The following is a 14,312-nucleotide window of genomic DNA, read 5'->3' as shown; positions in this document are numbered from 1 at the left end:
TGTGTCTCAGGCACTCTTTCAGCTTCTGCCAGGCACCCCGCCTGCCCCCATTGCACCTTCCCCATCTCGCCTGCGTCCAGAGGGGGCAGTGTTGAGCTGAGGGTGCACTTGGTCCCTGCACTGCCCCAAGGAGTCAGGGCCAGGAAGCGGGCTTGGTGGGGTGCGTGTCTGAACCTCAAGCCTAATGGGAAGTCTTGCCTCCTGCACTGCCGACCGCCGGCATCCAACCCTTCACCAAAGACTTCATCCCTCCCTCCTGCCTCAGGAAAACCAGGGCTGGACCGAGGGGGATCAGATGGGGAACCCCAAGGAGCACCTTCCTGCTCTGCCCCGATCTCGACAGAAGATGGATATTTACATCATGAGGCCTGAAAAAGACCACTAACATCAAAATACCAAAATCACTAATGTATCTTATAAACATATTCCCTCCCCAGAAGGGTATAGTCATATTCATTGTGTAGACTGAAAAAAATATTTCTCCTCCTCCTTCCTCTCTTTTTCCTTCCTTCCTTCCTTCCTTCCTTCCTTCCTTCCTTCCTTCCTTTCCTTCCTTCCCCTTCCCTTTTTTTTTTTTTAATTTGAGATGGAGTATCGCTCTTGTTGCCCAGGCTGGAGTGCAATGGTGCGATCTCAGCTCACTGCAACCTCCACCTCCCGGGTTCAAGCGATTCTCCTGCCTCAGTCTCCGGATAGCTGGGATTATAGGCGCCCACCACCACGCCTGGCTAATTTTGTATTTTTAGTAGAGATGGGGTTTCTCTGTGTTGGTCAGGCTGGTCTTGAACTCCCAACCTTAGGTGATCCACTGGTCTCGGCCTGCCAAAGTGCTGGGACTACAGGTGTGAGCCACGGCACCCGGACTCCTTCCTTCCTCCCTCTTTCTTTCTTTCTTTCTTTCTTTCTTTCTTTCTTTCTTTCTTTCTTTCTTTCTTTCTTTCTTTCTTTCTTTCTTTCTTTCTTTCTTTCTTTTCTTTCTTTCTTTCTTTCCTTTCTTTTTCTTTCTTTCTTTCTTTTTCTTTCCTTCTGTCCTTCTTTCTTTCTCTTTCCTTTTTCTCCTTCCTTCCTTCTCTTTTCTTTCTTTTTCTTTCTTTCTTTTCTTTCTCTTTCTTTCTCCTTCCTTCCTTCCTTCCTTCCTTCCTTCCTTCCTTCCTTCCTTCCTTCCTTCCTTCCTTCCTTCCTTCTCTCTTTTCTTTCTCTCTTCTCTCCTCTCTGTCTCTCTTTTGAGTTTCACTCTGTTGCCCTGGCTGGAGTGCAGTGGTGTGATCTCAGCTCACTGCAACCTTCACCTCCTGGGTTCAAGCAATTCTCCTGCCTCAGCCTCCCGGGTAGCTGGGATTACAGGTACACGTCACCGCTCCTGGCTAATTTTTGTATTTTTAGTAGAGACAGAATTTCACCGTCGGCCAGGCTGATCTCAAACTCCTGACCTGAAGTGATCCACCCGCCTTGGCCTCCCAAAGTGCTGGGATTACATGTGTGAGCCATAGCACCTGCTTGCCTCAGGATCTAATTGTATCTTTTAAATTTTCTTTCTTTTTTTTTTTTTAGACAGAGTCTCACTGTTGGCAGGCTGGAGTGCAGTGGCGCAATCTCGGCTTACTGCAACCTCTGCCTCCTGGATTCAAGCAATTCTCCCGTCTCAGCCTCCCAAGTAGCTGGGACTACAGGTGCATGTCACCATGTCTGGCTAATTTTTGTATTTTTAGTAGAGACGGGGTTTCACCATGTTGGCCAGGATAGTCTTGATCTCTTGACCTCGTGATCCACCTGCCTCGGCCTCCCAAAGTGCTGGGATTACAGGCGTGAGCCACTACACCTGGCCTGTACCAATTATATTTTGAAGTGACTTGTTAATGCCGTCTTGGGAGCAGCGGTAGTGTCTCCTAGACTGCTTTCTTATACATGATAGGTGCACAGTACATATTTGTGGGTAGTCTGGAGAAAATACTATAATATTGGGATCTATAAAATCATTGTAAAAGTTGCCTTTTTCTTTTTCTTTTTTTTTTTTTTTAAGACCAAGTTTGGCTCTTGTTGCCCAGGCTGCAGTACAATGGTGTGATCTCAGCTCACTGCAACCTCCATCTCCCAGGTTCAAGCGATTCTCCTGCCTCAGCCTCCCTAGTAGCTGGGATTACAGGCATGTGCCACCATGCCTGGCTAATTTTGTATTTTTAGTAGAGACAGGGTTTCACTATGTTGGCCGGGCTGGTTTTGAACTCCTAACCTCAAGTGATCCATCCGCCTCAGCCTCCCAAACTGCTGGGATTACAAGTGTGAGCCACTGCGCTCAGCCAAAGTTATCTTTTTGATTCAGACTTGTAACAGGATTCCATCTACTCCTAAGATTTTTTTTTTTTTTTTTGAGATGGAGTCTCACTCTGTTGCCCAGGCTGGAGTGCAATGGTATAATCTTGGCTCACTGTAACCTCCGCCTCCCAGGTTCAAATGATTCTCCTGCTTAAGCCTTCCAAGTAGCTGGGACTACAGGTGTGCACCACCACCCGTGGCTAATGTTTTGTATGTTAAGTAGAGACAGGGTTTCACTATGTTGCCCAGGCTAGTCTTGAACTCCTGACCTCAGGTGATCCACCCACCTTACCCTCCCAAAGTGCTGAGATTACAGCCACCATCACTGGCCTAAGATATACTTTGGAGTTCATGTGATACTCATGTAATAAACTCTCAGAGAACCTTTTCTCCCATCCCCAAAGTCATAATTGTGTTTATTTATTTAAGAGTCGGGGTCTCACTAGGTTGTCCAGGCTGCAGTGCAGTGGCTATTCGCAAGTCCAATCATGGTGCACTATTGTTCCGAACCCCTGGCATCAAGCAGTCCTCCCACCTCAGCCTCCCTGGTAGCTGGAAATACTCTACTCTATGACTGTGTTCACACTGGTGATTAAATACAAATTATTCCTTTGATGACTGTGTAATGATGAGCTGCCAAATTAACTGACCGTGGAGCTGGGCCACTTCCGGTCTTGTGTGATACGTATGATCATGGTCTTTGCACCTGTTCATTTCTTTTTCTTTTCTCTTTTCTTTCCTTTCCTTTCTCCTTTCCTTTCTCCTTTCCTTTCTTTTTTCTTTCTTTCTTTCTTTTTTTTTTTTTTTGACGGAATCTTGCTCTGTCACCCAGGCTGGAGTGCAGTGGTGCCATCTCGGCTCACTGCAACCTCCACCTCCTGGGTTCAGGTGATTCTCTTGCCTCAGCCTCCCGAGTAGCTGGGATTACAGGTGTGCACCACCACGCCTGGCTAATTTTTATATTTTTAGTTGAGACAGTGTTTCACCAGGTTGGCCAGGTTGGTCTTGAACTCCTGACCTCAAGTGATCCACCCACCTCAGCCTCCCAAAGTGCTGGGATTACAGGTGTGAGCTACCATGCCAGGCCACTGTTCATTGAGATTTCTGTTACTTGCAGCCCAAAGCATCTTCACAGAAGAGAGAAGGGTCCTCCTCATGGAACCATGTGCTTCTCATGCCCTGGCACTCACCTTGAGGGAGCCAGAGAAGGAGAAAGGGTATCAAAGGACTGGCCAGCATTAGTGCTTGAGTAAGGGGGACAGGTCTGCAGCGATCCCCGTCCACTCTGGCAGGAAGGCTGCCTCTGGTTTAAAGATTTTGAGGAAAGGGGAGTCGGGGAGGGTGTAATTGGCCAGGTAGATGGTATCTCCGCCCGCAAGGTAGGCGGCCCAGATCCCAAATGTCCCGATGGTCATGATGGTGTGGTTACACTGTGTGAGTAGTGCAAAATCTTTGGCAGGTGAGCCCTCAATGCCATCGCCAGCAAACACCACATCACCGTGGGAGGTGTCAATGTTCTCCCGACACCAGGCCATGCCATTACTGGTGACCACAAAGATGGGGGAGCTGTAGCGAGCTCGGAACATGTCCAGGGCCTGCTGTAGGTATCGCCGGTCGGCCACCACCCCCTTCCACACTCTTGGCATGACGTGGACATAGTCTCCTCGGCGAACATGGACCCCTACAAAGGTGCCCGGCCGGCTCCCGTTCACCTGCAGGCCCCGCAGGAACTTCTGGGCCTCCTCGCGCACGTGGTCGTGCAGGGTGAACTCCTGGAGGATCTCGTGGCGGAGGTGGTGGTAGAAGGTCCAGGAGCAGGGGTAGCCCGTGAGGCGGACATAGCGCCCAGGGATGTGGCGGTACTTCTCCTCCATCCAGTCGTTCAGGTGGTAGTTCTGCCAGGGGATCCTGCTGGCCGTGGTGCTGTGCAACACCGGCAGGGTGATTTTGAAGATGGGGGCCAGGGTGCTGTGCATCTTGGCGGGGATGAAGGCGGGCCGCCCGTTCATCTTGGCCAGAGCGTACAGCGTGGCGTACTCACCCATCTGGTTCCCCAGGCGGCCTATAGCATTGATCGTCCATATCCCCCTGAGCTGGCTGGGTTGCAGTGCCTTTGATGTTGAGGCCGGCCCTGGTATCTGCACCGATAACTCCCACATGGCTTGAAACTTCGCTAGCCGCTGCTGAATGTGAAATATAGTGGAAACCGTAAAGACAAAGAGGATGAAGTGGGCCATGGAAAAGGAGAAAGGCATCTGAGTGACCAGCATGGCTGTCAGGGGAGGAAAACAGGACACGTTAGCTGAGAGATGGAGGCCCGGGGCGCGGGTGAATGTGGCCATGCGGTCGTGCGCAGGCAATGCATGGGTGCATGTGAGCGTGCTTTTATTTCGGGTGTGTAAATACTTGGCACATACTTGCCTATGTGCATAGGCATGTATCTCGAGTGTGTTTATACAGATGTGTCTACGTTGTGTTCACTGGTGGGTGTGTATACACAGATGGATGTGTACACATTGTGTGTAATGTGGATCTGGGGATCTATACATTGTATACATATACGGGTGTGTGCAAAATTGTGTGTGTACATATACAGCTGTGTACAAATGGACATGTGTACATGGTAGTGTATGGGTGTAGATACATTGTGTACAGATAAGGGTATATGTGTAAGTATGTGTATATATGTCATCTAAGTGGCTGTGAACACAGCATGTGTATATATGTGAATGTGTATATATAGGAGTATGTATATATACTTTGTGTATCTATACCTTGTATGCATTTTTGTTTGGTTTTATTTATTCATTTATCATTTATTTTTTGAGACAGGATCTTGCTCTGTCACCTGGGCTGGAGTGCAGTGGTGAGAATGTGGCTCACTGTAGTCTTGACCTCATAGGCTCAAGCAATCCTCCTGCCTTAGCCTCCTGAGTACTTGGGACTACAGGTGCACATCACCACGCCCAGATAACTAAAAATAAATTTTCTAGGCCAGGTGCGGTGGCTCAAGCCTGTAATCCCAGCACTTTGGGAGGCCGAGACGGGTGGATCACGAGGTCAGGAGATCGAGACCATCCTGGCTAACACAGTGAAATCCCGTCTCTACTAAAAAATACAAAAAACTAGCCGGGCGTGGTGGTGGGCGCCTGTAGTCCCAGCTACTCGGGAGGCTGAGGCAGGAGAAGGGCGTGAACCCGGGAGGCGGAGTTTGCAGTGAGCTGAGATCTGGCCACTGCACTCCAGCCTGGGCGACAGAGCGAGACTCCGTCTAAAAAAAAAAAAAGAAAAAAAAAAAAAAGAAAAATTTGTTTTGCAGAGATAAGGTCTCAGTATGTTGGTCAGGCTGGTCTCAAACTCCTAGGCCCAAGTGATCTTCCCACCTTGGCCTCCCAAAGTGCTGGGATTATAGGCGTGAGCCACTGCACCTGGTCTACACTATATGTTTAAATGTTTAAATGTGGGTGTTTATCGACTGAGTGTACATATGTGGATGTCTACATATGGTGAGTACAAGTATATGTAGCTATTATTTACTGGTGATCCAGTTTGTAGAGATGTTCATTTTTTTCTTTTTTTTTTCTGAAATGGAGTCTCACTCTGTCACCCAGGCTAGAGTACAATGGCACGATCTCTGCTCACTGCAACCTCTGTCTCCTGGGTTCAAGCTATTCTCCTGCCTCAGCTTCCTGAGTAGCTGGGATTACAGGCGTGTGACACCATGCCTGGCTAACTTTTGTATTTTTAGTAGAGACGGGGTTTCACCATGTTCGTCAGGCTAGTCTCAAACTCCTGACCTCATGATCCACCTGCCTCAGCTTCCCAAAGTGCTGGGATTACAGGCGTGAGCCACCGCGCCCGGTCCGAGATGTTCATCTTTTGTTTTTATTTTCCTACTTGCCAGACTCCAGTGCCAGATATATTCATCTTTGCATGTCCTGCCTGTATCCACTTTGGAGGGAAATTGTCCACCTGGCCTGCCTGCCCTCTTGGCCACAGTCAGTTGAACTTGAGAGGAACACCCAGCTCCACCGTGGATTTTCCAGTCATTGGCCATGACATAGTATATGACAAGTGTAGGCTGGCTCTAAAAGATGAGTTGTAGCCGGGCGCGGTGGCTCACACCTGTAATCCTAGCACTTTGGGAGGCCAAGGTGGGCAGATCACCTGAGGTCAGGAGCTGGAGACCAACGTGGCCAACATGATAGGGCCCCGTCTCTACTAAAAATACAAAAAGTAGCTGGGCATGGTGGCAGACGCCGGTAATCCCAGCTACTGAGGAGCCTGAGGCAGGAGAATCGCTTGAACCCGGAAGGCGGAGGTTGCAGTGAGCCAAGATCATGCCACTGCACTCCAGCCTGGAGGACAGAGCAAGACTCCATCTGAAAAAGAAAAGAAAGGGAGAGGAGAGGAGAGGAGAGGAGAGGGGAGGGAAGGGGAGGGAAGGGGAGGGGAAGGAGGGCAGGGGAAGGGGGGAGAGGAGGGGAGGGGGGAGGGGAGGGGAGGGGAGGGGAGGGCTCTCTGGATGTCTAGGTGGACACAATGCCAAGGATACCTGGTTGGATGAGTAGACTGTGGGTCTGTTTAAACCCCACTTGCCTTCTTGACCAGGGGCCTTTGTGCAGTGAACAACCTATACAACCCCTCAGGGCATCCCTGTTATCTACCCTAAAGCCATTTCCCTTTTTCTCCTTGGTAACACGTAATTTTCTGCAAGCTGCATGTCCTTCAGAGGCGGCTGATCAACTTCCCAGCTGCAGAATCTGAGGTTAAACTAATCCCAGAAGTCTCATTTCTTTTGCCTCCTATCAGGCCACGTGGGTATGTGATGATTCCTACCAATCGGAGTTGGGAGAAGTTGCTGGAAGGCTTAGGAAGGTTTCATTCATTCTTCAAAAGGGACCAAGATAAGAACGAGCCTCTTTCTGCTGTTTCTGAAAGGAATTATCTGTATGTGATGGCTGGATGTGTAGCAGCCCTTTTGGGACCATGAGACGATCCAGCTAAGAAATGGTAGCACAGCATATGAAGATGGATGGAGCTCAGGTGACTGATGACTTTGTGGATCTGCCAAATTAACTGACCCTAGAGCTGGGCCACTTCCGGTCTTGTGTGATACGTATGATTATGGTCTTTGAACCCGTTCACTTCTCTTGTCTCTTTCTTTCTTTCTTTCTTTTTTCTTTTCTTTTCTTTCTTTTTTTTTTTTTTTTGGTGGAGTCTCACTCTGTCACCCAGGCTGGAGTGCAGTGGTACCATCTCGGCTCACTGCAACCTCCGCCTCCTGGGTTCAAGCAATTCTTTTGCCTCAGCCTCCTGAATAGCTGGGATTACAGGTGCGCCCCGCCACGCCCCACCAATTTTTGTATTTTTAGTCGAGACGGGGTTTCACCATGTTAGTCAGGCTGGTCTCGAACTCCTGACCTCAAGTGATCCACCTGCCTCAGTCTCCCAAAGTGCTGGAATTACAGGCATGAGCCACCACGGCTGACCACACAAATTCTAGATAAAGCTCCTTCCTCATCACTACAAAAGTATATCCTTTCACTAAGTCCAACACAGAATGCTGGACTTGATGACTCAAAGACACATCACAAGCTCTGGCCACAAGGTGCACAAGCTCTGGCCATTTCAAACTCTCACACTTATGAGCTGTGTGATTTTGGGCAAGTGACATCACCTCTCTGAGTATTAAAACAGTGTCTGGCATATATACACAGGCAGTAAGTGTTTGCTATTGTTACCCACAAAGCAAAGAACGCTGTTCATTATAGGCTCTGGGTGAAGAACCCGGGTTTCCCACTTTTCATATTGGGTGTATTGACAGTGGTCAAATTTAGCATTTAAACCATAGATCATAGAACAGGAAGATAGCCGGGGGCCGGGCGCTGTGGCTCAAGCCTATAATCCCAGCACTTTGGGAGGCCGAGACGGGCGGATCACGAGGTCAGGAGATCGAGACCATCCTGGCTAACACGGTGAAACCCTGTCTCTACTAAAAAATACAAAAAAAAAAAAAAAAAATCCTAGCCAGGTGAAGTAGTGGGCGCCTGTAGTCCCAGCTACTCGGGAGGCTGAGGCAGGAGAATGGCGTGAACCCAGGAGGCAGAGCTTGCAGTGAGCTGAGATCGGGCCACTGCACTCCAGCCTGGGCGACAGAGCGAGACTCTGTCTTTAAAAAAAAAAAAAAGAACAGGAGGGTAGCCGGACACAGTGACTCACACCTGTAATCCCAGAACTTTCGGAAGCCGATGTGGGTGGATCACCTGAGGTTAGCAGTTCGAGACCAGTCTGGTCAACATAGCAAAACCCTGTCTCTACTAAAAATAGAAAAATTAGCTGGGCGTGGTGGCGCGCACTTATAATCCCAGCTACTGGGGAGGTTGAGGCGGGAGAATCGCTTGATCATGGAAGGCAGAGATTGCAGTCAGTGAGCCAAGATCGCGCCACTGCACTCCAGCCTGGGCGACAGAGTGAAACTCCATCTAAAAACAAATCAAAACAAAACAAAACAAGACAAAAAACCCACCCAGGTTTCCCTGTTTCTTTAGGCCTTCATTTCTGAAGGCTCCCATGTCATGTAACACTTGCCTTAAACACACTTGTTATGCTTGTGTCTTGTTAACCTTTTTTTTTGTTTGTTTGTTTGTTTTTTTATTTGAGACGGAGTCTCGCTCTGTAGCCCAGGCTGGAATGCAGTGGCCGGATCTCAGCTCACTGCAAGCTCCGCCTCCCGGGTTCACGCCATTCTCCGGCCTCAGCCTCCCGAGTAGCTGGGACTACAGGCGCCCGCCACCTCGCCCGGCTAGTTTTTTGTATTTCTTAGTAGAGACGGGGTTTCACCGTGTTAGCCAGGATGGCCTCGATCTCCTGACCTCGTGATCCGCCCGTCTCGGCCTCCCAAAGTGCTGGGATTACAGGCTTGAGCCACCGCGCCCGGCCGTGTCTTGTTAACCTTTTACTGTAGGTGCCCAGCTGCAAACTTTGTGATAGGTGAGGAAAAGATGATACTTTTTCTCACCGAAGGAAGGAAGGAAGGAAGGAAGGGAGGGAGGGAGGGAAGGGGGGAGGGAGGAAGCGAGCCTGCAGGGAGAGAAGGAAGAGGTAGGGAGGCCTCACAGAGCTAGCTGCGCTGTGAGATTGTGAATTTTTGAGGTTTGGCGAGATGCCCTGCACGGCATGGTCAGGCACCTCTTATGTGCTGTGTGACTTTAACCCAGGGCTTTTACCTCTCTGGTAAAAGCCTGTCATCCCAACACTTTGGGAGGCCACGGCAGGTGTTTCATTGTCCTTGTCTGTCCATCAACAGCAGGTTGCAGGGAGGGATAAAAACAATACCTCCCCGGAGGTTGCAGTGGGCTGAGATCGCACCATTGCACTCCAGCCTGAGTGACACAGTGAGACTCTGTCTCAAAAAAAAGAAAAAAAAAAAAAAGCCAGGTACAGTGGCTCTTGCCTGTAATCTCAGCACTTTGGGAGGCTGAGGCAGGTGGATCACCTGAGGTCAGGAGTTCGAGACCAGCCTAATATGGTGAAACCCTGTTTCTACTAAATACAAAAAATTAGCCAGGCGTGGTGGCTCATGGCTGTAATTCTAGCTACTTGGGAGGCTGAGGAAGGAGGATCACTTGAACCTGGGAGGCGGAGGTTGCAGTGAGCCGAGATTGTGCCACTGCACTCCAGCCTGGGCAACAAGAGCGAAACTCCGTCTCAAAAAGAAACAACAACAACAACAACAACAACAACAAAACCACACCTCCCTTAGGGCTGTGTGGGCACAAAGGGAAATGCTGTGTGACATGGGCTGTCCCTGGTATTCAGAGCAGAATTGGTGCCTCAAACTCACACTTATGTCAGCCTTGAACCAAGCACCTCTCCCACTCTGCCTGAAGGCATATTTTTTGAGTTGCTTTTTTTGTAGGGATGGTGGGTGGGGCCGGGGGTCTTGCTATGTGGCCCACCCTGATCTCAAACTCCTGGCCTCAAGAAGTCCTCTGTTCTCCTTCCTCAGCCTCCCAAAGTGCTGGGATTACAGGCAGGAGCCACCACACCTGGTCTATCTTACTGAGATTTTTTTTTTCTTTTTTTTTTTCTTTTTGAGACGGAGTCTCACTCTGTCCCCCGGGCTGGAGTGCAGTGGCCGGATCCCAGCTCACTACAAGCTCCGCCTCCCAGGTTTACGCCATTCTCCTGCCTCAGCCTCCCGAGTAGCTGGGACTACAGGCGCCCGCCACCTCGCCTGGCTAGTTTTTTGTATTTTTTTAGTAGAGACGGGGTTTCACCATGTTAGCCAGGATGGTCTCGATCTCCTGACCTTGTGATCCGCCCGTCTCCACCTCCCAAAGTGCTGGGATTACAGGCTTGAACGACCGCGCCCGGCCTTCTTCTTCTTTTTCTTTTTTGAGATGGAGTTTTGTTCTTGTTCCCCAGGCTGGAGTGCAATGGCACAATCTTGGCTCACCACAACCTCTCCCTCCCAGGTTCAAGTGATTCTCCTGCCTCAGCCTCCTGAGTAGCTGGGATTACAGGCATGCACCACCATGCCTGGCTAATTTTGTATTTTTAGTAGAGACGGGGTTTCTCTATGTTGGTCAGGCTGGTCTGGAACTCCCGACCTCAGGTGATCCACCTGCCTTGGCCTCCCAAAGTCTTGGAATTACAGGTGTGGGCCACTGTGCCGGGCCTTTACTGAGTTTTAATAACAGCCCTCTCCAGGCGTGGTAGCTCACACCTGTAATCCCAGTCCTTTGGGAGGCCAAGGCGGGCAAATCACTTACGCTCAGGAGTTCAAGACCAGCCTGCATAACATGGTGAAACCCTGTCTCTACAAAAAACAAAAATTCGATGAGAGTGCTGGCATGCATCTGTAGTACCGGCTACTCAGGAGGCTGAGAAGGGGGGAGGATCACCTGAGATCCGGGAGGTCGAGGCTGCAGTAAGCCAAGATCCTGCCACTACACTCCAGTCTGGGCAACAGAGCGAGTTCCTGTTCCCAAAAAACCCCAAAGCAACAACAACAAAAACCCAACAACCTTGCAAGTAGGTGATACTGTGTCCATTTCACAGCAAAGGAAACTGAGGCTCAGAGACTGGCCCAGGGCCCCGAGGCTGAGAGAAGCTCAGGTGAGCGAGGGGATGGCCCAGGGATGTGACAGGGCTGAGGAGGGTGCTGAGATGGCAGGGGGAGATTGGAAAAGCAGCTACCAGGGGCCCGCGAGGAAATCTTGAGACATGCCAACAGCTGGAGGGTGATCCAGGGCTGTGCGGTTTCTGATAGAGGAGCTTGGGTATTCCCCAGTCCTCTGAGGTCAGGAAGTCCATCTTGTTATCTGCCCTGAGGCATCACACACCTCATGCGGGGCAATAGGGGCAGAGGAGAGAGGGAGGTCAAGGTCCCTTCATCCGGGCGCCCTGGGGGGTCTTCCCTTGGAAGATGGCAGTTAGGATGTCAGAACAGAAAGGGGCCCCAATTTCGAAGCAGAAGCACGGCCTCCAATTCCCTCAGAGGAACGGGTCACTAATATCTGCAGGTCACTTCTGTTTTTTTTGTGTGTGTATGAGATGGAGTCTCACTCTGTCGCCCAGGCTAGAGTGCAGTGGTGCGATCTTGGCTTACTACAACCTCTGCTTCCTCGGTTCAAGCAATTCTCATGCCTCAGCCTCCCTAGTAGCTGGGATTACAGGCACGCGCCATCAGTCCTGGCTAATTTTTGTATTTTTAGTAGAGACGGGGTTTCACCATGTTGGTCAGTCTGGTCTCCAACTCCTGACCTCAAGTGATCCGCCTGTCTCAGCCTCCCAAAGTGCCGGGATTACAGGCGTGAACCACCATGCCCAGCCTGGATCACTTCTTTTGATTCTCTTTGTCCCGTCCAGGTATTTTTTTTTTGAAATGGAGTTTCGCTGTTGTTGCCCAGGTTGGAGTGCAATGGCAGGCGATCTCGGCTCACTGCAATCTCCGCCTCCTGAGTTCAAGCGATTCTCCTGTCTCAGCCTCCCGAATAGCTGGGATTACAGGCGCATGCCACCACACCTGGCTAATTTTTGTATTTTTTTAGTAGAAACGGGGTTTTATCATACTGGTCAGGCTGGTCTTGAACTCCCGACCTCAGGTGATCCGTCCGCCTCGCCTTGGCCTCCCAGAGTGCATCAGCCACCACGCCCAGTCTTTCTATTCCAGCCCGGCTTCCTCCTTTCCCCTCTGTACCCTTTACCCAGCACTGGCCCGGCCCCTCCCCAGCTCATAGCACCTGCAGGGCTCACCATGCCCCTTAAGACAGAATCCCAGCCTCTGGCCTGGCCCCGCACACCCCTCCGGCTTTGTCACCAGTTGTTCCTGTGAAATAACCCAGCTCCGCTCACCCGGGGCCCCGTCCTGTCCCCCAGCTCTGAAAGCCTTTCTCTACCCCTAACCGCCCCCGGCCCCGGCCAGCTCAGCGCGTCCTGCTCAGTCGCACCCCGCCGCTAGAGCCCGCTGTCTTTCCGCACCTCCCCAGGATTCGCAGATTCCCGACATTATCACTTCCACTCTGGGAAGGAGAAGGGAGCTTCAGACGATAATGTAGGGCCATCCCTTGGAAACCGCACCTTTATTCTCTGCCCAGAACAGAAGCGGTAATTCAGAGCAGGATTAGGGAGTGCAGGAGGGACGGAGCCGCCTCCCTGGGCCAGGGCAGCGCTCGGAGGTAAGACCGGCTGCTTGGGTTCTGCGAAGCCTCTGAGGAGCCCCAGGGTCTGAGGGAGCAGGCCCCACGGTGGAGACAGGAAAGTCGGGTGGCCACCGGCTGGGTGCGAGCCCTCTCTGCACCTTTACTGCCAGGGTGGTTCCTAGAAACTGCTGAGGGGAGGGAGGCAAGGAAGGACCTGGTGGCCCAGGGTGGAGAAGGGGAGGAAGGTGGTGGCGGTGGGAGCCCTAGAAACAGATCCACCTGGAAGGAAGTGGGGAGGGAGCTAAGGAGGGCGGCTGGCTGGGGAGGGGGTCCTGGCTGCCGAGGGAGGGACCTTCCTCTCCTGGAGGTCCTGAGTTGGGGGTGCATCCCAGAGGGCACCAGAGACCCACAAGGGCACAGCGGGTCCACTTCCCCAATCCCCTGCTCTCCACCTGGGCGTGTGTGCACAGGTGTGCGTGTTGTAGGGTGGGAGAGGAGCCTCTCACCTTCTCTCACCTGGTCCTTTTGAAGGAATCCGAGACAGGGTGGCTTGGCAGGCAGCTCAGTGCTCCCTCTGGGTCTCTCTTTACTCAGGGCCAAAGAAACCCTGCCAGCATCCGTGACTGGCAAACCCCACCCAGGATTTACAAGGCTTTCCAGAGCAGGTGTGGCTGGGCTGTGGGAGGGAGGTGAGCCCGTAGTCCCTCCTCCTTCCCCAGTGCCTGCCAGGCAGTCCATCTTGTTATCTGCCCTTAGCTCCTCCACCTGCATAAGGCACCCCAAGTCTGGCCATAAGAGTCGGGGAGAGAGGCAGGTCGAGGTCGCATCCCCCATCTGGGTCTCCTGGGGGTCTTCCTTGGGGAACTGTGGTAGGATGCCCCGAACAGAAAGGGGCCCCCACTCTGCTTCCCTCCTCCAGGCGGCCAGGAAGGCAGCATGGAGGTGGGGGACAGAGTCCAGCTAGGCCAGGCTCTCGCTGACTCTGAGTCCCCTCAGAGTCCTATATTAATTAATTAATTAATTTTTATTAGTATTACTTTTTGAGAGAGTTTTGCTCTTGTTGCCCAGGCTGGAGTGCAATGGCGTGATCTCAGCTCACTGCAACGGCCGCCTCACAAGTTCAAGCAATTCTCCTGCCTCAGCTTCCCAAGGTGCTGGGATTACAGGCGTGAGCCACCGCACCCTGCCTATTTAAATATTTTTTTAAAATAGAAATGGGCCCAGTGTGGTGACTCACGCCTGTAATCCCAGCACTTTGGGAGGCCGAGGCGGGCGGATCAACTGAGGTCAGGAGTTTGAGACCAGTCTGGCCAACATGGTGAAACCCTGTCTCTACTAAAAATGCAAAAA

At 51.4% G+C, this 14,312-nt stretch overlaps 1 protein-coding gene across 2 annotated transcripts; it reads right to left on the bottom strand.

Moving 5' to 3' along the window:
* Positions 1-3,551: 3,551 nt before the first annotated feature.
* LOC112612788 (galactoside 2-alpha-L-fucosyltransferase 2) lies at positions 3,552-13,587 on the bottom strand. Of its 2 annotated transcripts, none has more exons than XM_025367705.1 (2): positions 13,479-13,587; positions 3,552-4,585 (listed from the first exon to the last, which is right to left on the bottom strand). In XM_025367705.1, exon 2 carries the CDS (start codon positions 4,581-4,583, stop codon positions 3,552-3,554), a length of 1,032 nt encoding a protein of 343 aa, XP_025223490.1. In that variant the 5' UTR covers positions 4,584-4,585; positions 13,479-13,587. The 2 variants fall into 2 exon arrangements, with proteins under 2 accessions (XP_025223490.1, XP_025223492.1); XM_025367707.1 differs by having other exon boundaries at positions 13,469-13,577.
* Positions 13,588-14,312: the final 725 nt, after the last annotated feature.

This window comes from Theropithecus gelada, chromosome 19, assembly GCF_003255815.1.
Source record: "Theropithecus gelada isolate Dixy chromosome 19, Tgel_1.0, whole genome shotgun sequence".
Taxonomy (NCBI): domain Eukaryota; kingdom Metazoa; phylum Chordata; class Mammalia; order Primates; family Cercopithecidae; genus Theropithecus; species Theropithecus gelada.
The sequence above is the reverse complement of the archived record's forward strand: the minus strand, read 5'-3'. Positions and strand labels throughout refer to the sequence as shown.

What these genes read in the sequence shown, in the direction of transcription:
- LOC112612788 (XM_025367705.1), bottom strand. Translation starts at nt 4,583, where the DNA reads ATGCTGGTCACTCAGATGCCTTTCTCCTTTTCCATGGCCCACTTCATC.